Genomic DNA, 21917 nt, shown 5'->3' with positions numbered 1-21917 from the left:
AGAACACAAAGCTGAATGTGAACTGACCGCAAGGTATACTGGCCTCTATACCACGCGAGTAGCTCTAACCTGCAGAGCTCCTATTCTGCATGTGTGTGTGGAGGTTAATGTACCTTGGGCTTATTCCACATTCAGCTTTATGTCCTCATTCTTACAACACCTGAAGAGGATTTTGAGGTTGGGGTGGAGATAGAGGAGTTGGCCTGGAAAATTATCCTAAACTTTACATCCAAGAATGCACAATGAGGACAGGTTAAGAGTTGGGGAAAGAAGTCAGGGAGAGTTGGGAGAGTTCCCTTACTCCTTGGGAAACACATAAAGGGACACACATGGCAGAAGCTCACTGCAGGGAGGCAGCATGCTGCACAGAAAGTCAATTCTGGATGCGTTTCAGAAAGTTAAAACTTTTTAGATGGAAACAAAACAAGAGGATGAAAGTGAATACTGTTCAAATTTCTGTTTGCAAGAAAGATTTCTGTCAGATAAGGTTGTACTTTTGCTTATGATCATGAATCTCACCTGAAGGGAGAGATGTACAAATATGTCCACAATTGCTTGTCATCTTTTACTGACAGAACGTATTTCTGCACCTTTTTATGGGAGGGGAAATAAACACGTTTCCTCTAGAATGTCACTCCCAGCGAAGGTTGTGTAAGTGCTCTGAGTTAGACTTGGAAAGGACTATAATTGTTTTCTAATTAAAGTATAGTTGATTTACAGTGTTGTGTGTGTTTCAGGTGTACAACACAGTGATGCAACTATTTATATAGATATTCTTTTTAAAATTCTTTTCCCTTATAGGTTATTACAAAATGCTGCAAATGGCATAATTTCTTCTTTATTGCTGAGTAATATTCCATTGTATATATGTACCACATATTCTTCATTCATCCGTTTGTTGATGGACACTTAGGTTGCTTCCATGTCTTGGCTATTGTAAATAGTGCTGCTAAGAACATTTGGGTGTAGGTGTATTTTCCAATTACGGTTTTCTCTGGATATATGCCCAGGAGTGGGATTGCTGGGTCATAAGGTAGTTTTATGCTTAGTTTTTCAGGACCCTCCATATTGTTCTCCATAGTGGTTGTACCAATTTACATTTTCACTAACAGTGTAGGAGGATTCCCTTTTCTCTGCACCCTCTCTGGCATTTGTTATTTGTAGACTTATTAACGATGGCATTATGACTGTTGTGAGGTGGTACCTCATTGCAGTTTTGACTTGCATTTCTCTAATAATTAGCAATGTTGAGCATCTTGTCATGTGCCTTTTGGCCATGTGTATGTGTAAAGAGCTATAAACGTTTAGTGACAGCTACTGATTCTGTGTCTTCTAGTACCTGTGCTGCCTGTCCACTTCCAGGTCTTCAACTGATAAACTGGCCTTTGATGTTGGCTTACAAGAGGACACAACAGGTGAGCACATTGGTCTGAGATAAAGCTGTGCTCAGGAAAGCATGACAGGGACTGGATTGGGAGAAGTCAGGAGACATGATGGAAAATACATTTGCTGACTCTTCTTAGGGATGGATTCTGGAAAGAACAAATGACTTCCCTATAGAAAGTTTTAATAGAAGGAGGAAGTGTACATTATTTCACTTACTTCAGGTTCACTTATATTTGTAAGTGTACCAATGTAATTAATGTCAACATTCGAACAGAAACGTAGAAAATGAAATGGACATTTCCCTGTCCACAGATCATCATGCTCCATGTCTATGTGTTTGCATAGTTTTGAAACAAAAATACATATATATGGACACGTTGTTTTGGAGAATCAAAATTGGAGAGTATAGTCTGTGTTTTTGTTCTCAGTACTCTGAGGACTTTACACATTATACACCTCTGTATAATTTTGACTTTTTTTCTTTTATGATGAGCATGCCTGATTTGAAATTAAATAGAAGATCAAGTAGAAAAAAGAATGGAAAGAAATAGTCCAACTCTTATTAAGTTGTTCTTTCTGTGGGTGGGATCAAGCTCACACATGCCCTTCTTTTTGGGGGGCAGGCTTTGCCCATGGCATGTGGAATTCTGGGGCCCAGAATTGAACCCCTTACCACGGCAGCAACCTGAGCCACAGACGTGACAGCACCGTTTGGACCCTTAACCTGCCGAGCCAGCAGGGAACTCCTTGTCCTTCTTTTTAAACCTAAAGTTTGCACAGATAACAAGTGGATAAAAGTAAAGCTCTATTTATCAACCTAATTAATATATATATATATATATATATATTTTTTTTTTTTTTTTTTTGGCCTTGCCCACAGCATGTGGAAGTTCCCAGGCCAGGGATCAAACCTGCCCCACAGCAGTAACTCAAGCCACAGCAGTGACGTCACCAGATCCTTAACCTGCTATGCTACAAGAGAAACTCCCTAATTAGCTTTTTAATAGACCAACATAAGACCTTGTACAAGAAATTCTGAGAATCCCAGGTGCCCGAAAGATAAATGTATTCCTCTCATTTTTATTTTATTTTATTATTATTTTATTTTATAGCTCATTCCTCTGTATTTTAACTAGTTGTTTTTAGTTTTCTCATTGTAATAACTTACTTCAGCACATAGTTACATGGGAAAAAAGTCTTCAATTCTCTTTCTCAAAAGAAGTAAAAGACACGTACGATCTAGAACTTGTTCTCATTTATTGAGGTGATTCTAAAATAGTGAAGCCTACAGAGCAAGGTAGTCCTTCTCACACATATCCCCTTGTGTTACTCATTTTACCCCTTAGCTCTCTACAACTTCTGAATTCTTTGCTAAATGTATCATTTGTTGTGTGCCTGCCTTGATCAGAACGAAACCCAACAGGCAGAGCTTTTTTCTTCCTTATTTGTTGATGTGTTTGCCACTATGAAAGCAGTGATTGACCAATAGTATGTGCTTTATTCATAATTGAGAGAATGAATGAACAACTCCCTACTACTTAAAAATATGAATCCAGTGAATGAAGCTAGGGAATTCTGCAAGGTGACGTTCAAGACTATGGTGTGTGTAGTAAAAGTAGCTCAGGGCACAGATTACAAACTGCCAGTAAGAATGCTCATGAGGTATTGTTTGCTGATTGGTGTACTCATTTCTGAAATGAATCGTTATTGAGTACCTACAAAATGCTAGCAGGACCTGGGGAGACCACAGTGAACAGAACATACAAAGGCCTGCTATTTTGCAACTTATATTCTGGCATTGTGGAATTAGTAAAGAGGCCAAAAATAAGTGTGATGGAAAAATAATAAAGCTGGGCACACAAAGAGAATGATAATTGTTGGATAACAGATATCAATAAAACGATTCCCATTTTTGGTTAGAACTTATATTTAGAGTTTAAAAGGAACTGTGAGGAGATTGAAGCATTGTGTGCTTATGCTTATGCCCTAGGTTTTGGGACTGAAGTACGAAGAATGTTGAACAGTTTATGAGGCTTATGTTTAACTTGTTCTAGAAGAAAGTATTTGATTTAATATACACCCAGATATTTTTATACCATATCCTTCTATAAGCAGGATTCTCTTATATTTTACCTTTAGATTAATAGAAACTATTGTATTTTAAAATAACACCATAAAACAAGGCACAGGATAGAAAAACTCAGGTGGCAATTACTCATACCCATTTTGAGTCAGCATCCAAAAAAAGTACAGAGGTTTTTTTTAATGGTTCTAATACCACCGTCACAAAACCCTGAGCCTAGAGATCCCTTCGTAGTTCAGTGGTTAACAAACCAGACTAGCACCCATGAGGATGTGGGTTCGATCCCTGGCTTCACACGTGGGTTAAGGATCTGGCATTGCGGTAAGCTGTGGTGTAGGTCAGAGACGCGCCTTGACATTGGATCCCGCCTTGGATCCCGTGTTGCCGTGGCTGTGGTGTAGCCTGGTGGCTACAGCTCCAATTGGACCCCTAGCCTGGGAGCCTCCATATGCCATGGGTACAGCCCTAAAAAGTTAAAAAGACCAAACAAACAAGCAAACAAACCAAAAAAACAAAAAACAAAAAACAAAAAACAAAACCCCTGAGTCCTTTTGAAAATTAAGTGGCCGAAAACTGGGTGTTCTTAGAGAGAGTGATGTAACAGTATAACCACATATGGTTGCGTAAGGAACAGAGAGCAGTGTGGCTGGTGAATGTATCCTTATGTGATCGTAAATAAATATCTTTTTAAAGCAGTTCTTAGGAGGCGGGGGAAGACACCAAACTTACCCATGTGTCAAACTAGTTTCTTGAGAAGAATCTTTGCATTTCAGTATGTCTTATCAGAAACTAATTTGCTCTGATTCTTTCGATTTTTGTGATCTAAGAGATGAATTTGCATTCCACTTCCAGTTTCTGAAAGTTGCGTGAATAGGGCAGTTTCCTTTGAAGGAGACTGATGGTGAAGACTGATTTCATTTCTCTCTTTTATGTTGGAGTCACTGGCAAAGAACATGGATTTTTAGACTAAGAGGCATTTCTTTGTGTTTCACGTTTCAATCACCGAGCAGGCGAGGCTTGTTGGTGGACCATACATCCTGCCTCCAAGCAACGCTCAGAAGGAGAAAAAGTGCGAGTTGGCGATGACCTCATCTTAGTTAGTGTGTCTTCTGAAAGGTACCTGGTAAGTGTGGAAAGCAGGATCATGTACTTAGTGATATGGTAAGTGACAGGTCAATAAAATAAGCTCTTTAGAGCTGAGATTGCAAATTATCTAGGAAAATTGCTGAGAAACAAGCCTGTACCTCTATTTGATGAGTTCTGACTCCCTAAGTAGAAGAATAATATGCCGTGAGTGGCAATGCGGCTGACCAGGGTTATTTAGACAGGCTTGCCTCTTGCCCTTGACATGTGCGTTCATGACATTGTTAGGGCCTGTCCTTGGATGATTTTATTAGCAGCATGTAAAATGTGGTCTAATTGGCAATGCGAAATTCCATGGACTTTATTTTGCATCCACTGTGAAGACTGTGTTAATGAGGCTGTGATGACCTGTTTTGAGATTTATGAAAGAAAATTGTTCTAAGAGAAACACTTGCCATGCTAAGAAAGGAGAAATAAAATAAAAAGTTTAATTCTGTCACTGACATTGCGTTGTTTCAAAGGGAAGGGATTGGAAATGGGAAATTGAAGAAAGAAATTTATGTTTAATCATTGAAAGCATTTTTAATGTTTGCAGTGAGGCCAATATCTACCTAACTTATTTAGTAAATTGTATTTTTGCTTATGAATAATCATTTGCAGAAGTTCGCAGAAGGTCGAAATTAATCAAAGTGCGAAGGAGGCCAGTGCAAAATATTCATTTTATTTTAAGGTTGAGGAAGTAATTAAACAAATATAAAATGGGGTATTGCAAACTTTCCATGAATGTCCACATTTTTAAAAATCCCAGACATCATTGTGGACGATGATTGAAACAAAAATCAGAAATAGAGCATCCTTGCAGTTAAGATCCCGCTCATCTATATAAAGTGTATTTCCACTGCTTTAAATCAAAATATTATTTGTGGAGTTCCAATCATAGCTCAGTGGTAACAGACCCAACTAGTATCCTTGAAAATGCGGGTTCCATCCCCGGCCATGCTCAGTGGGTTAAGGATCTGGCATTGCCGTGATCTGTGGTGTAGGTTGTAGATGCAGCTTCGATCCCACATTGCTGTGGCTGTGGCGTAGGCCAACAGCTGCAGCTCTGATTTGACCCCTAGCCTGGGAACTTCCGTTTGCTGTGGGTGTGGTCCTAAAAAAGCAAAATATATAAAATTACTTGTATGTCATTGATGAAGTAAGTAGTTAGTACCCCTTTGCTCTATGAACGTGGAAATAGGATAGGTCTGGAGGCGCTTCAAGTCTGGAGGTGCTTCAAGTCAGTTTTTGCTTACCAATACATTTCCTTCCAATTCTGAAACATTTCTAGGAAGAGGGTGCTGTGTTACTTGCTCTGAGGGCAGAGGGGAAGATGAAGGCAGGGAGATGGTGAAACAGTGGCTCATGTAACTGACAGGAACTATTCTGTTAAACAGAGCATCTCATGTTGCAGAGCTAGAGGGAGGCCTGGAGCAATTCTTTTGTCTCTTAACCAGTGTCTGTGGAAACAGGCACCATGCACATTCCTAGAACAATGGAAGTATGTCAGTTTCTCAGATGAGCATTAATTAAGCCCTTACTGTGTGTGAAGGAGACATCGATTTTGAGCTGTGGTTTTACTTGGAAACGAATAGTGGTGGTAAAACTAATGCATGCGTGCTTCTCAGTATATAAATTCCACACATATCTCATTTTGATTTTTGCATAACTATGCCAGTTTTTATTGTACAACTTGTTCTTTCCACTACACAGCAGAGGTTACTGGACAGGATGGCATCATTATGCTCTGAAAGAGTAGAAAATTCAGAATCTCACAGAGGCCAGGGCGTCTCACATCAGTTTTACCACTACATTCCTTAGAATGTCACTTAATTCTTTGAATTCTGGCTTCTGCACTTGCAATATGGTGATGATTATACCTAGCACCAAGGTTATTGTGATGAAGCAGTGAGGTGGTTAGTCTGAATATGCTTTGAATTAAAGAGCACTCTGCAGACAATGGCAGTAATTGTAATACATCAGGTTCACTTTTGGTTACACTGGGAAATAAACAAACATCATGAGTGTTTACACTCAGATAACCTTCAAGCTACATTTTAGCCAATGTATTTAAGTTCCTTTTCTTTCTTTCTTTTTTCTTTTCTTTTCTCTCTCTCTCTCTCTTTTTTTTTTTTTTTTTTTTTTTTTTTTTTTTTTTTAGGGCCACCCATGTGGCATATGGTATATGGAAGTTCCAGGCTAGGGGTCGAATCTGAGATGCAGCTGCCAGCCTATACCACAGCCACAGCAACACAGGATCTGAGCCACATCTGCAACCTACACCACAGCACACAGCAATACCAGATCCTTAACCCACTGAGCAGGATCAGGGATCGAACCCCCGTCCTTATGGATACTAGTTGGGTTTGTTACTGCTGAGCCACAATGGGAATTCCCTTAAGTTCCTTTTTGTTACCCCCCCCTTTTTTTTTTCTTTTGGCCACACCCACACCATGCAGAAGTTCCAGGGCCATGGATCGAACCCAAGCCACAAAAGTGACAGTGCTGGATCCTTAATCCACTGATCCACCAGGGAACACCTGACAACATTTTATAGAGCTCCAGATAGTTGACCAACCAGACTGTTAAAATTTCTCTTTCCTTTGCTAACAAAGTCAGTGACTTTAATAGCCTTTGCAAGTTATGGACCTTGCATATGGTAGAAACCACAGGGAAGACCAAGGATATATTACACATGGATTCCATCCTCAAAGAAACAAAACGAGCACATGGAACTGTATGAGAATAACATAAGGTAATAACTAAGTGTTAGAATTTAGGTTAGAGATGGTGAAGGATGTTTCTATGGGTGCAGAGATAGTTCATTATTACCTCACATTCCCACTGTGGTTGATTCATGGTGAGAAAATAGACTATTATGGTCATGGATTCAGGGACCTACATGGTGCTTGCTGAGAAGGATCTGAAGGAAATGAAAGGGCAAAAAGTGAGGCAGTAAAAGATGTTTGAATAAACAGTAGCCACTGGAATAATCCATGTACCGAACCTGAGTAACTGAAAATGGGTTTTATATATATATTTGTTTATTAGTCTAGACCCTGCTAAGCATGAACCTGGGCCCATCACCTAACCTCTTCAAACCCTCCGTTTCTTCATCTGCAGGATGGGGGTGATTGAGCCCAGTTCACAGTGATGTTGAGAGGACTGAATGTTCAATCCAAACAAAAGTCTTAGCTCTATCAATGGCACATATAAAAAAATGAGTAGCAAATTGCTGCCATTATTTACCCTGGAGATTGTACCTATTAAAAACGGTTAAGGGAACTGTAGACATAAAACCAGAAGAAGAAAAATTGGGGAAGGAGGTAAACAAAAGATGATTATAGCTGATTTAAATTTATAAAGTTCCATCATGTGAAAGCAAGATTCAAATTCTGAGAAGACGTGATGTGGTTAAACATAAATAAGTTAAGAAATTTGGCTGAAAACACTTCAGTTAAAACTAACCACTAAAAATAAACATTTCCAGTCATTGATTTTGTAACTTTTCAGTCATTAGTGTCTGTTGGCCTTTGATCTAATTTTCCTTCACCAACAGGGATGGTTAAACTAAGGTTAAACTATCTAATTGAGCATTTGCTGCTGTAATCAAGCTTACAAGATAGGGGTGCTAAACTGATTAAAACTGATTCAAGGACTGATTTTCACTCTTTCCTCTGTGGTGGTATCTTGTGGCTTAAAGAGGGCACTACATGGAGCACCAGGGGCCCCAGTTTTCACCCAGGCTGCTCTGCCCCTGCTCTGCTTTCCTTATTGAACCCCTGCACTCAGTTTCCCAGGAACAAAGGGTCTTATATCCAGAAAAGGTTGTAAACCACTCAGCCAATATAATGTCATTTCTCATCTTGCTGTTTCATATTCTAATATGAAATGATATCTTAATCTTCTTTCCAGGAATATCCAAGAGGAAAAAAAAAATTCCTTTGCCCCATTGCAAGGACTTATTTTTTTTTTTCTTTTAAAGAAGGATTTAGCAAAGCAGCTTAAATATGAGAAATACACAATTTAAAATAGAAGAAACATGATAAAATGGGTACCACTGTGAATCGATTTCAAACTAAACAAAATAAAGCATGCGGAGCTACTTTAACTTGTGTTAGAAAGATATTAAAAATCACCCTGTGCACAGGAATGTTCAACCCATGGCCTGGATTGCTCTCACTTACTTATTTTTTAATAATTTTATTGATTAAGTCATCTATAGAAGCAGCCTTTGTGTGTGTGTGTTTGTGTGTGCGTGTGTGATTTAGGGCTGTACTTGTGGCATATGGTGGTTCTCAGGCTAGGGGTCTAATTGGAGTTTCAGCTGCCGGCCTACGCCACAGCTCACAGCAACGCCGGATACTTAATCCACTGAGTGAGGCCAGGGATCGAACCCACAACCTCATGGTTCCTCGTTGGATTCATTTCTACTGTGCCACAACGGGAGCTCCCTGACAATTTTTTTATTTAATCTATGAAAATATTACCAAGGAACTGTCTAAAAGTAAATTAGTCTATGTCCAATCTCTTGGGGTAGAACATGATGGATAAATAAATAAATAAAATTAAATTAGAAAAAGTAGAACCCAACAATCTAGAAAGGGATAAAAAATGCTTAAAGGAAAGCGCTCTTCTGGGGCTTCTAAAACTTTACTTCTCTTGTACCCACCTCTGAATTTCTGATAAGAAATGTTTTGATTGCATTATAAATTTTCAATTGCCTCAAGTTGCATAAAAAATATCGATAGCTACAAAGACGACGATCATAAATATTTCCAAGCTGTTTATCGCATCAGCCAATTTATTTTTGATTTATTTACTTGAGCCTTTTTTTTCCTCTCTGAGGCTCAGGTGCTAGAATCAGAGATAGTTACATTTGGAAAACACATCTCTTCTCTGTCTCTCATTTTTTTCTCAGAATAAAAAAAAAGAAGCATGAGGGGCGATATATCTTGTTTACTTGTATTCCCTGTCACTGGATGATCATTTTTCCAGAGTGAGTCATCACCAGGGCCCAATGCCTGACACTTGATCAGAGAGAAATAAATGAGTGAATGAATGCATCAAGATAAGGGTTGAATTCGGATATTCTGAAAAGCCTTTGTGCCCGGGACCTTTTTTGGCAGTCTGACAAAGTTTACTGACTCCTTGTCATCATAATACTTCAAAATGTATAAAATGTATACATTGGGCATACAAGGGAAACTAAAAGCATGGATGTGGAATCCAGGTTGAGATCTCCTGGGAGGTGATTTGTAATATCTTCTCTCTTCCTGAGATTTTTGTGCTTCTGTCATATGAAGACTTGATACTCAACACATGCTTCTTGGAGCAGTGGCCTTGGTTCACTCCCCTCTGACCTTCTGAATTCAAATTTGCCTTTTTTTGAACAAAATTCTCAGATGAGGAGTGTGTCCATGAGAACTTGAGAATCACTAACATAAGAATCAAGGTGACAGGAGGCAGCAGATCACTCCTCAAAGCCTTCTGCACAGCTCCTGGTGGGTCAAGGCCACTGTATTATTGTGTAAATTCCAGAGAGGTGGCATATTTCAGCCTAAGGCCAAATTTGCTTTCCATCTCTGACAACACAGGGTTTTGCCTAAGTATAACTTATCTTCCTGTCAGTCACTGAAACCTTTACTGCAGTCTGAATATTTAATATCACAGGCCTCACTCAGTGTGGTTCTTAGATTCCCCTTTGTTGTTTAAGTGGGACAATTAAATAGAAGGATCCAAAATAGTTAGGCCTAGAGAATATTTTCTTGAGAAGAGTGGATATTATTATTATTTTTTTTCTTGTCTTTTTGCCTTTTCTAGGGCCCTCCCATGGCACATGGAGGTTCCCAGGCTAGGGGTCTAATCAGAGCTGTAGCCACCAGCCTACGCCAGAGCCATAGCAACGCGGGATCCGAGCCACGTCTGCGACCTACACCACAGCTCACTGCAACGCCGGATCGTTAACCCACTGAGCAAGGCCAGGGATCTAACCCGCAACCTCATGGTTCCTAGTCGGGTTCGTTAATCACTGAGCCATTACGGGAACTCCGAGTGGACATTATTTAGATAACTTTAAATGGTGTGATAAGATCTTAAGGACATTTTTTTTAAAACTTGCTCCAATAGAGTGAAATTTTCCTATTTTTATGGGTATCCTATTTATTGTTTACCTTGAAACCTAGATAGGATTTGAAAATGGCATTTTAACCCCCCCCCCTTATTTTTCATCACAGTTTTTCCTTATTTTCTAAAGTATGAGGTCCTTGGTCTGGCACCTGCCTCATCTGCCGGGCCCTCTCTCACTCTTTCTGAGTATATGCAGTAAGCCCCACAGATGAAACTCTCTGCTGTGCTTTATGTTCCATCACTGCCTCCTTGGGTACCATTCCCCTTCTTAGAGCCTCTTGGAGGGTCAAGGTGGCCCAGGCCACTTCCAGTTGTCAGGTTTCTGGTATATTAAAAATGAAAATATACAAACTAGTTGATAAAAGTTTTGGTACATTTTTAGGAGTTCCTGTGGTTAACGAATCTGACTAGGAACCATGAGGTTGCGGGTTCGATCCCTGGCCTTGCTCAGTGGGTTAAGGATCCGGCGTTGCCGTGAGCTGTGGTGTAGGCTGCAGATGTGGCTCGGGTCCAGCGTTGCTGTGGCTGTGGCGTAGGCTGGCAGCTGTAGCTCCAATGAGGCCCCTAGCCTAGGAACCTCCATATGCCGCAGGTACAGCCCTAGAAAAGACAAAAAGGCAAAAAAAAAAAAAAGTTTTGGTATGTTCTAAACATTTACACTCAGCAAGTTGACATTATTAATATATGAACCTAAATCCAGTGTGCGCACAGACTTTTGGGGAGAGAGTGTCTAAAGTAGAGAAATGTGAGGCGCAGTTTGAATGATCCTATCTATATTCCTTAAATATCTTATCCCATAAGGAATCCCATTTCTCCAGTGGAAATACCTCCTGTCCTCAAGGCCCAGGACAATGAACTCTGTTCAGTTAGGCTGGTCGAAGTGTTCTCTTAATTCCTGTAGCACTTTGATTACAGTTTAGCTAACAGTTTCAAAGTGCTGACTCGCAGCATTTTGTAGATATATTTTACCTTCCTTTCTAGAGCATGAGCACCCTTGGGGTGGGGAAGGTGTTCCATTCATGTTTAGTATGATGTTTTATATATATTCAATAAGCCAGGCTGAATGAACAAATCATATTATGTATTTACCATAATATGGCATGAGCCTTCACTTGAATTCAAAAGTAAAACATATGGGTATTTTGCATCATCTTCTGATGGCTTGGTAAAATCCACATGGTTTTATGGCTTTTGTATATGTTGTTATTTTGGGTTAGATCACTAAAATGGGAACATTAATGGAATAACTTAAAATTTTTTTTTAAATTTGTGCTACTTAAATTTTAAAGCTTTGGTTGGCTTCTGCACATGCTTCTTTGCTAGATGGTAGGGATACAGTCGTGAGCCTGTGTTAGAAAGCTTACAACAGGGAGACAGAAAAACACACACAGCGAGCACATTGTGTGATGAGGACTATGAAGGACAATATATTTTTCTTGTTTATGGAAGCAGATGGCTTATGATTCATTTGTAAATACTTAAAGAATTTTAACATATTGGGAAAGAACTGAATTCAACAAAGGCATCCTGGCTGGGATTTTGCATGAAGAGGAGGTTGTCAAGAGGCAGACAGCTGACTGAGATGTTGAGAGGGGTAAGAGCAGGTTATTGATGAATCTGATGTATCCACTGATAAAATTTTAATCTCATTGATTGAAAAAGTACTGATAACTACAGATATTTAAATGTCACACATTCCTTTGGCTTTGTTTTTAAGAGAAAGAAAATGAAATATCTATGTTTGCTAGTGACTTGAGATTAGACTATTTAGACAAAATAGACCTTTGGGTGTTGAAAGGCCTGCTGTGTAGACTAGTATGACAGCTAGGAGTAGTGTCTAGTCACTAGTGTGACTTTTCATGTGCTTCATCTAACCAAGATGGTCAGATTTCTGGAAAAGTTCTTGTGCAATTAAAATCTTAAAAAGCTTAGGCTGTCATCAGCATTGGAAAGTATTGCAGAAACATTATAGGAGTGTTGGTGATGTTTACTGAGATGACACGAAGAAAATAGGTGGTTGTTCCATGCATTTTTGAAATTATAGTGGCAGCCAGGTAATAGTGAAATAAGCATGGCGTTTGGCTGTGCTCCTACTTTTGTTTTCCTTATCATTTCAGAACCCATGTATTATGGCTCTCAGAGATGTGACATATGATATTCTTTTAATACATTGGGTTTTAAAAAGGAACATCTGGAATTTGTAATATCTGAATTTTGAAGGACACTTATTGTCCTGATTTTTGATATCTATTAGAAAATAATGCCATCTAATGACAAATTATAGATAAACATTCCTGAAGAACCCCATAAAACTAAGACATTGGTCCAGTAGATTTTACCTACTTCATTGTCAGCACACTATTACAGTGTTATATATGGAAAACTTAATTATAATTTTAATAGTACGTGCCCACTCTGCACAGTTTTGTCCATCCATAAGCCTTCACCACAAAATAGTCTGTTTTCACAAATGAATTTGGTTTAGTATATTCATTAGGATGGTTTTCAATTGGTGGCTTAAGTAGTAACTCTTAGAATGAGGCTGACAAGTACCTAAAGTCAAACATAAACTCTGATTTTTCCTCTACAGTCTTTTCATTTTTGAGGGATAGGATTGAATTAAAATGTTCTCTGTGATATTTTCAAATCTGTGGTGTTGAGCAGGAGTTGCAGAAGCACTTTCGTATTAACACTTAGCCAGAGCCTGTATTGATGCCTCCTTTTGCCTCTAATACAGCACTTGTCTTATGGCAATGTCAGCTTGCACGTGGATGCCGCTTTCCAGCAGACCCTCTGGAGCGTGGCCCCCATCAGCTCAGGAAGTGAAGCAGCCCAAGGTAAATAAAACTCACTTCCGTTAGGAGACTGGTCCTCGATGCAGAGTTGATAGTCATCTTTGGAACTGTGATAATGAGCAAATTAGGCCTTTTTGTGTCAAAATATACTGTAATGCTAAAATGTGACATTTTGGCATCTCACTTGGATTGCTATTTAAAAGCAAAATTTGTATTAAGATTTATCTTTTCTTATTTTTACACTACTGTCAGCTTTAGCTTATTTGTGTGTATTTTACATCCTAGCTTTGTAGGGGTTATTTTCTCCAATGTTTTGGCCTCAGGATATTGCTTAGTGAGGGTGATGTCAAGATTTCTTGTATTCCATGGTCTGTGAATTGCAGCTGGATTACAACAGTGCTTGTGCATCAGGGTCTTCCCAGGAAATATCTGTGTTTGTTCTGATTATTCTCACTTAAATGCATTCAAGTCTGAGCCTATCCAGACTTGCATGTTTTGTGGAGGGTTTATGAGGATGAGGTCATGTATGAGAATATCATTCCCTGTGGGACTGTGAACCCGGGGCTCAGATGTGGCCAGCAGGTGGCAGCATCCATCCCTGCAAGGTTGGCCAGGTGTCTGAGAAAAGATTGGACCAGATGATCTGTTCAGCTGTCAATATCTGACCTTGCCAATTTAAATGTGGCTGCATTCCAATCCTTCTAGGGTATCTGATTGGTGGTGACGTGCTCAGGTTGCTTCATGGACACATGGACGAATGCCTCACTGTCCCTTCCGGAGAACATGGCGAAGAGCAGCGGAGGTCAGTATCTGAGCTCAGTGCCTTGAGCCTTGCATTTTCTTACATTGAGATAAATTTTTTTCAAATTAAGGCTAAGTCTGCTCAGGCCATTAGCATCATGGAAAGGGGGCACTAACATTCATCTGTTCATTGAAATGATCCATTTGTGGGCCTCCTCTGAAGTGTTTTCTCATATTATATTTTGATTACCTATCAGTGGCATTGCTAGAAAATTTTGTGTAATTAAAGCATGGTGAGAAACATTGAATAAAATAAACTGAGTAGGAGGAATGAACATATGCAATCACTTAAAACTTCATTAAATGTTCACTGGATTTGAATTCGTCCTATTTCAAATGTTTAGTCTCAAATTCATTTTTAAAATCAGAGTTCTCACATTGCCCAAAGGTTTAGGATGTTTTTCTGTTATCTCCCATTTACTGGAATAGATAATAAACGTGACCACTTTCCCTAATATTTTATATGATTTTAATACCTCTCTCATGTTAATATTATTTGGCATTGGGCCAAGAAGGCAGTAGTCTGGAGCACAGAGAAAAGTGCACAAATAATACAAAACCATACTAATATTTAGGGTGATTCAAATGTCCTATTTTGCCTCATGAATTGATAGATGGATATAGTAATAAAGAAGAGATTACTGTGAGACAAGGCATTATCTGATGAATTATTACATGGCATTAAGTCTTTTAGTGGATATATGTTAATATATCACTTAGACAACTCATTAACAAATATCTGCTTTTGTAATTTAAAGATGTAGAGAACATTTGGAAACTTCATACTCTCATAACTAGTCACTTTGAGACCTTTTTCACCAGTCAGACCTAGTTTCTGGGGAAGCGTGAAAGGAAGAGCCTGGAAAAATTCCCTAAACTGAAAATGCTGCTTTTAGTAAGTTAGAAAGTTGTTGACGGTGTTGATAGGGTTTGTATTAAAGACGAGAGGGAATTCAAAAGGCAGTTGATTTGAGGAATTAATTCTATTTTTATTTATTTATTTATTTATTTATTTAGTCTTTTTGCCTTTTCTAGGGCCACTCCTGTGGCATATGGAGGTTCCCAGGCTAGGGATCTAATTGGAGCTGTAGCCGCCGGCCTATGCCACAGCCACAGCAATGCAGGATCTGAGCCCTGTCTGCAACCTACACCACAGCTCACAGCAATGCCGGATCCTTAACCCACTGAGCAAGGGCAGGGATCGAACCCACAACCCCATTGTTCCTAGTCAGATTTGTCAACCACTGAACCACAACGGGAACTCCAAGGAATTAATTCTAAACACAGGAATGAATAGAGGACTCAGAGGGATGGCAGAGTGTTCTGGGAAGTGCAGTTATTGCAGAGTGAAGAGGGGCAGGATGAAAGGAGAGGTGAAAAATAGACAAGAGAAGGCTGATATTTAGGACATGGACAGTTGCAGAAAAGTCACAAGAGAGCTGGAATAGGGTTAAGTGGAGAGCCGGGGAAGTTAGTTCTGGAACCCACAGGAGAATTAGAGTGTAGATGTGTTAGATGCTGTCATATAATCATGGAGACTTAGGAACCAGAAGAGGCCTTGTCATAATCTTTTGGGTCTTCGTTCTCTGATTTGTTAAATGAAATACTTGGCCACTTGATTCTTTGACCCCTTCTACCCTTGCTACAGACACTGTAGAGACTTATAGTTACGGGAATGAGGCTCTAGAACTAGGCAGATGTGGGGGGGGCCTCATCTCTGGCACTTACAATGTGTATAACTTGTGCAGATGACTTCATTGCTTTAAATGTGATTTTTCTCCTCTGTAAGCAGTTTAAATATTCGCTGCTACTTCATGTGATGGTTGTGAAGATTCAGTAAGAAAATGCACGTAAAATCTTGGTGCATATTAAGAGATCCACATGTTATTATTTTTGTTGTTGTTATTGTCATTATTGTTTAGACAGATATGGAAACATTTGAGGGGTCCTGGGCATGAGGATGAAAATATGATAGAGGGTAGACTTTGGAGGAAGAGAGACTAAACTGTGTCAAAGAAAATCTTCTACTCTTTTGAGTTGAAAGTGGATAAGGACTTCTCATTCTTGCTAAGCTTTAGAAGCCAGGAATGGGTGAGCATTGTTTTTGTTTTAGTAGTTGGATGTTGTCATTTTCACGTGAAAATAGCATCAGTTAGATCCCAGGTCCTCACTGCAGTTCCCCACCTCTCCTGCGCTTTAGAGGATCTGTCTGTTAAAGCGGTGTTTTATTAAACATAACATTTATAGAGCAGATTTCCTGCTAATTCTTTACATGGTTGGTTATTATTGCAGAGAAGACTAGGGAAAATGTTAAAGACATTTTAATATCATTCTGGGTCCAGGCGTTACCTTTGTGGCTCAGGAGGTTAAGAACACAGCACAGTGTCTCTGAGGATGCTGGCTAGACCTGCACCTGCAGCTCTGATTAGATCCCTAGCAAGGGATATGCTGTAGGTATTTAAAAAAAAAAAAAAAAAGTATTGTGCTGGGTCTGCTTTCCTTTTACAAGCATATTTAAGGCTGTTCGCCCCCAGTATTATTCTTGACTTTATATTGATAATTTCTATGTCAAATTAATCTTAATATGATTCAGATCAACATATCGTAGCTCTTTCTTTTCTAGGTGGTAATGTCAGTGAGAATGCCTCCTTAGTGCTCCTGAAACAGTGTGTTTACATGGGTGAAATTAGATTAAAATGGGGGTCAGATCATGATATAAGGGAGAAAAGTGAGTCAGAAATAGACAGCAGGGGCCTAAGAGATGTTACTTTTAACAAGTTATCTATGTTTGGATTACACAGTGAGGTTGAGCAGTTATTTGCATGTAATGACAAAAATAATTCCTTGAATTTTATATTTACAGAGCACTTTGTTCTTTCAAGTTGTGTTAATATCATGGCTTAGATGATCTCCCTAAGTTCTCCCTCTGTTCTGACCCTAAGTCACGTTAGTGCATTGCAGAATGAGGGAAAGGCAAAGGACAGTACAGCCAGGAGACAGCATTTTTTAAAATGGATATGAATATGTACTGAGGGAGAAACATGCAGTGATAACCTAAAAAATAGCTTTTGATTCATTTTTTACAAAAAAGAAGTGAAAATAACGACTTTTGCACAGTGATTTGAAAGCTGGAGAAATTTCAAGGAAATAGGAAAAAATTTCTCTTAACCTCATAGCTCTCTTTGCTCTAATTATAACTTGGTCATACTCAATTATATTCTCTTATCCAAGTTAAATAGTTCAAGTATAATCAGGTTTATTATGAGAAATAGGGGAATTGATTAAGGGGACAGCCAGAAGTAACAGTTACTTGTGAGTAATTCAGGACCATTTTGGTCAGAAATGCTGGATTTAGCAAATGGATTTGTCAATCTGCTCACTCCATTGACAAGCTTTGAATATACAGAACTGTAATTTTAGCAATTGAAAATGCAGTTCAGTGATGGGTACTGTAATTCTAGATACCGATAGAGTGATCTTTAACTTCCTCTTCACAGTTAGATTTGTATGTCAGTGGTTTCCAGTACATTCTCATGGGAGGATTAATCAAACTTCCAGAATGAAGAGCATAGAGTGTCCCATGCAATTAAATGGAATTGAATGGGAGAATGAGGCCTCCCAAAGTTAAAAAAAAATATATGTATTTTCCCTTACCCTTTCTGCTCATGTTGCTTTTATGGATTGAATTCTGACATGTTTGTGAAATAAAGCATCACTACTGTTTTATTTTAAATTTCTTGAGGTTTTTCCAGAAAGATGTACAGCTCTAAAATTACTGGTATACAACTTGCCTAAACAAAAAGAAAAGTAGTAAAAATATTATTTATAGAAGTTGTGAGAAGTCAGGTGAAAGGGAGAAATGCATTGAGCATTAACTGTAGAATTGTAATTTCTTACTTGTAACTCAAAATCTTCTAATAGTGAGATAGAATAAATTAAGGAGAGACAGGTTCTAGTTCCTGCAGTTTTTTAATTATTGCTTTGAAAATAAGATTTCATCTGGAGGCTTGAAATTTGATTTCCAATGTTTATTTCAAGCATGAAATTTTTGATACGGGGGGTGTTTTCTGTTCTAGATTGTCTCTGGATTGTATCTTATCACTTCCGTCCATTTTTATGTGAATGTAATAAAATTTCAACAAAGGCATTTCCTTTGTGTGCACACATACTTACTGATGGGTTAAATATGTGCTGTGAGTTCCCATTATGGCTCAGTGGCTTAAGAACCCCACGAAATCTCCTCGAGAATGGGGTTCGATCCCTGGCCTTGCTCAGTGGGTTAAGGATTCAGTGTTGCTGTGGCTGTGGCATAGGCTTCAGCTGAGCTCTGAATGACCCCCAGCCTGAGAACTTCCATTTGCTGCAGGTATGTCTGTAAAAAGAAAAAAAAAATTAAATTATGCATTATCTGAATTAAGTATGTCATACTTTTAAATTAATAACTTTTATCTCCTATTTAATGTTCAATCAATCTATAAAAAATAAAATAAATTTTAAAAGGGATCAGTCAGAAGGATATTCAGAATTATTATTTGGGATCTCTGATTTGGAAACCATTATTAGGGGAATGTTTTTGGAGAAGCATCGTTTGTATGTTAAAACAGGTTTTACTGTATAACTCATAGGTAATTTTACTTATTCAATAAAAATGTGTAGAATGACTATCATGGTCTGGGTGCTAGGGTTGTAATAGTAGCCAAAAAGATACAAAATCTTATCTCTCAAGTTTATATTCTAGTGGGGCTGTGTGGCCAAAGAAACTTAAATATGCTTGTTTATGAATGTACACAAATACATGCATGCATAGATAAAATGCATTTGGTAATGATAAAAGTGATGGAGAAAAATAGAGGAGGTCATGGAAAGTGTTCAGGCTGAGTGTGTGTGTTTATATGTGTATGGGCGGGGGGCTTGAGTGTGGAAGAGAGAGGTTCTGTTTCCATCTCATAAGCATTACTCGTGGCATGTACTTGGTCCGTCTTGTTACTTTCAAGTGCAGGACTATTAAGTTATTGTTTCTGACAATGCCTGGAAAGAAATGCTGCATTTCGTTTCCAGTATGTGACTCAGTAGGCAAAAGCTACGCTCTATGTAGGCATGATAATATTTTTGCCTTCACGCCCCCTTTACTATTGTGATTTAATGAGCTTTACTTGTAAATAATTGATAAGGCATGAGTCAGGATTGATCTAATGAATTAAGTGTCTCTCCGTCTGGCTCAGAAGGAGATGCCTGGTTTCTGTCTGTGTCCCCCACTGGATGACTAAGATCCTAATGTCCTTAGTCACTGCCTTGGAGCAAGCTTCTAAAGTGCTGTGTTGTGCTCCAGAATGACCCAGTTATCATATGAGAATTTTTCTTCCTTCTCTTCCCTGTGCATGTCCTGTGTATATCCTTTTAGCCTGGTTCTGGGGATAGGATAGATTTGCCAAACAGTTTTGCTGGACAGTAAGTACATGAAGGAGAGCTATTTTCTCTTCTTTGCCTTTTCTCTCTGGAGGAAAATTCAGTCTCTTCCCTAAACGTAACCTCCCTGCTGATTACCAAGAAGCACCTTGGCCTTGGTTCAGCCTGTCATCAGTGAGGAGGCTGACTTGGTCTAGAGCTACACTACCAAGTATCAACAGGGCTAGAATGCACTGTTTTAAAAAATAGACTTGAAGATCAAGGATTTAAAATATTCACGGAAATTGGAACCATGGAATGTCATTAAAAAATGAAAAAAAAAGTTACAGTGTTTGATGCCCTTCAAGTGAGTGAAATGAAATAGAAAATAGATTAAAAATAAACACGGAGAAAAGAGAAAAATCTCTGTTATTTTCTCAATGAAAATTGAAGACCATTTGGAGTTCCTTTTGTGGCTCAGTGGGTTAAGAACCTGACTAGTATCCATGAGGATGTGGGTTTGATACTCGGACTCGCTCAGTGGGTTAAGTATCCTGCATTGCCTCAAGTGGCGGCACAGGTTACAGATGTGGTTGGGATCCCACGTTGCTGTGCCTGTGGTGTAGGCCTGTGTCTACAGCTCTGATTTGACTCCTAGCCTGGGAACCTCTATATGCTTCAAGTGTGGCCCTAAAAAGACCGAAAAAAAAAAGACCATTTTTACTAGTCCATGTTCAATTTATTAGCTGAAGCTAGGTGTAAGCAGTATTTTTCATGAAGAAAAGAAAAGCTTCCCTCCCTTTTTTTTTTTAAATTTCCAAATGCCTTCCTGACTGTGTTATATTCTGTATGGACTGAAAAGTAAAAGTAACAACATAAATTTTGTTGTTTTTCTGCTCTGATCCTATTTTTGTGATTCTTTAACAGGGAATTGGAGCGTAAGGATATTATTTTTAACCCATGAAGATTCACTTACATTTTATGTAGATGTGTCATCTCAAAACATATCTGTTTCCCTTCATGCAGCAACTTGAATAGAAATATAACAAACTCAGCCCTGAGTAAATACGTAATACTTTCTTAAATGCTGTGTAGGCATGTGCTTCTTGATTTCTCTGTCACTATGAGGAGATTCCTGACAAGTTGCTTTAGTACCTGCCTGGGACTCAGCTTCTTAGCCAAACGCTCTCCTAGGCACTTACATGGTAGACTGGTGTCCATGTAGAAATTTTACTGCAGAAATGTATAAGCTGAAACACTTATAATTTCTCTCTATGATAACCTTTTAATCCTGGATCTATGTCCTAATCACTTTAAGTCAATTCCTTTAATGCTTATCCAGGGCTTGTATGTTCTAGGCATTTTGGTGTGTGCTGGCTATAAAAAAAATGAGTGACTTTCTGTCTTTAAGAAATTCAGTCTGCTAAGATCTCAGCAGCACTATGTTCAGGAAGAGGTGAAGGTTCCTTTGGGAGAGGCCAATCACAGTCTTTTTAAAAATTAGATTATAGAAAAGATATCTTACTGATCTACCTATTGAGGAAAATCAAGCCAGGAGGAATCTTTCTTGCCCTTTGATTTTGAGGGGATATTTTGGTTAGCTTATAAGTTAGTAAAACAAGCTTCTCTTCCCAGTAATTGGTTTAAATCTGGCATTCAGTATCAGCTCTAAGTAGAAATCTTATGTGAGTAATTATTCTGTTTTTCAGAGGATCCATAAGTGAATCCTCAGTGAACTGAGTTTGGTTAAGGATATAATGGTAGTGTAATTGTCTTTGTCTTTATCTGCCCCAGACATGGAATGTACCACACACTGCCGTTCATTATCTTTCATTATCTTTCTTGGTGTGTGTGTTCATCTCTTCTGTTTACTTTTCAGCCAGGGCTGTTACAGTCATTCTTGTAGCACTTTTATATAGTGAGGTAGATATGGGAATCTGCACACAAATGCTTATTGTTCTGTATTTATAAAAGAAATACATGGAGAAAGAAAGCCATGCACTTCCTTTTAGGTTGTTTAAAGAGAACCACAGTGTTCCTTGTAGGTTGTTTAAAGAGAACCAAAGGCTTAAAAAAAATGCACAGCCTGAAAGTTGAGAGGTAAATTTTATTTGGGGCAAAATTAGGACTTAACCCTGGGAGACAGCATCTCAGGTAGCCCTGAGAAACTGCTCTAAGGAGGCAGGGGGAACTAGGATATAATGGAGTTTTTGCAA

General features: G+C 38.7%; 1 protein-coding gene across 19 annotated transcripts in view; it reads left to right on the top strand.

Annotated features, from left to right (window-relative positions):
* Positions 1-21917, top strand: part of RYR2 (ryanodine receptor 2) — a 745790-nt gene that overhangs the window by 321286 nt on the left and 402587 nt on the right. For all 19 annotated transcript variants that reach the window (XR_014827812.1, XR_014827813.1, XR_014827814.1 and 16 more), the window contains 4 exons: positions 1337-1415; positions 4480-4592; positions 13458-13557; positions 14221-14317. Coding sequence is in view for 11 of the 19 variants with exons in the window: in XM_084996827.1 (XP_084852953.1) it covers positions 1337-1415; positions 4480-4592; positions 13458-13557; positions 14221-14317 (389 nt within the window). In the remaining 8 variants the exon portion in view is untranslated. The remainder of the gene's footprint in view (positions 1-1336; positions 1416-4479; positions 4593-13457; positions 13558-14220; positions 14318-21917) is intronic.

The sequence above is a fragment of the Sus scrofa genome, chromosome 14, assembly GCF_054392235.1.
Source record: "Sus scrofa isolate SSC_HxYL_T2T_F1_AM1 chromosome 14, Sscrofa_HxYL_maternal_Yorkshire_Landrace_v2.0, whole genome shotgun sequence".
Taxonomy (NCBI): Eukaryota; Metazoa; Chordata; class Mammalia; order Artiodactyla; family Suidae; genus Sus; species Sus scrofa.
Note: the sequence above shows the minus strand (reverse complement) of the source record. Positions and strands in the feature narration are given on the sequence as shown.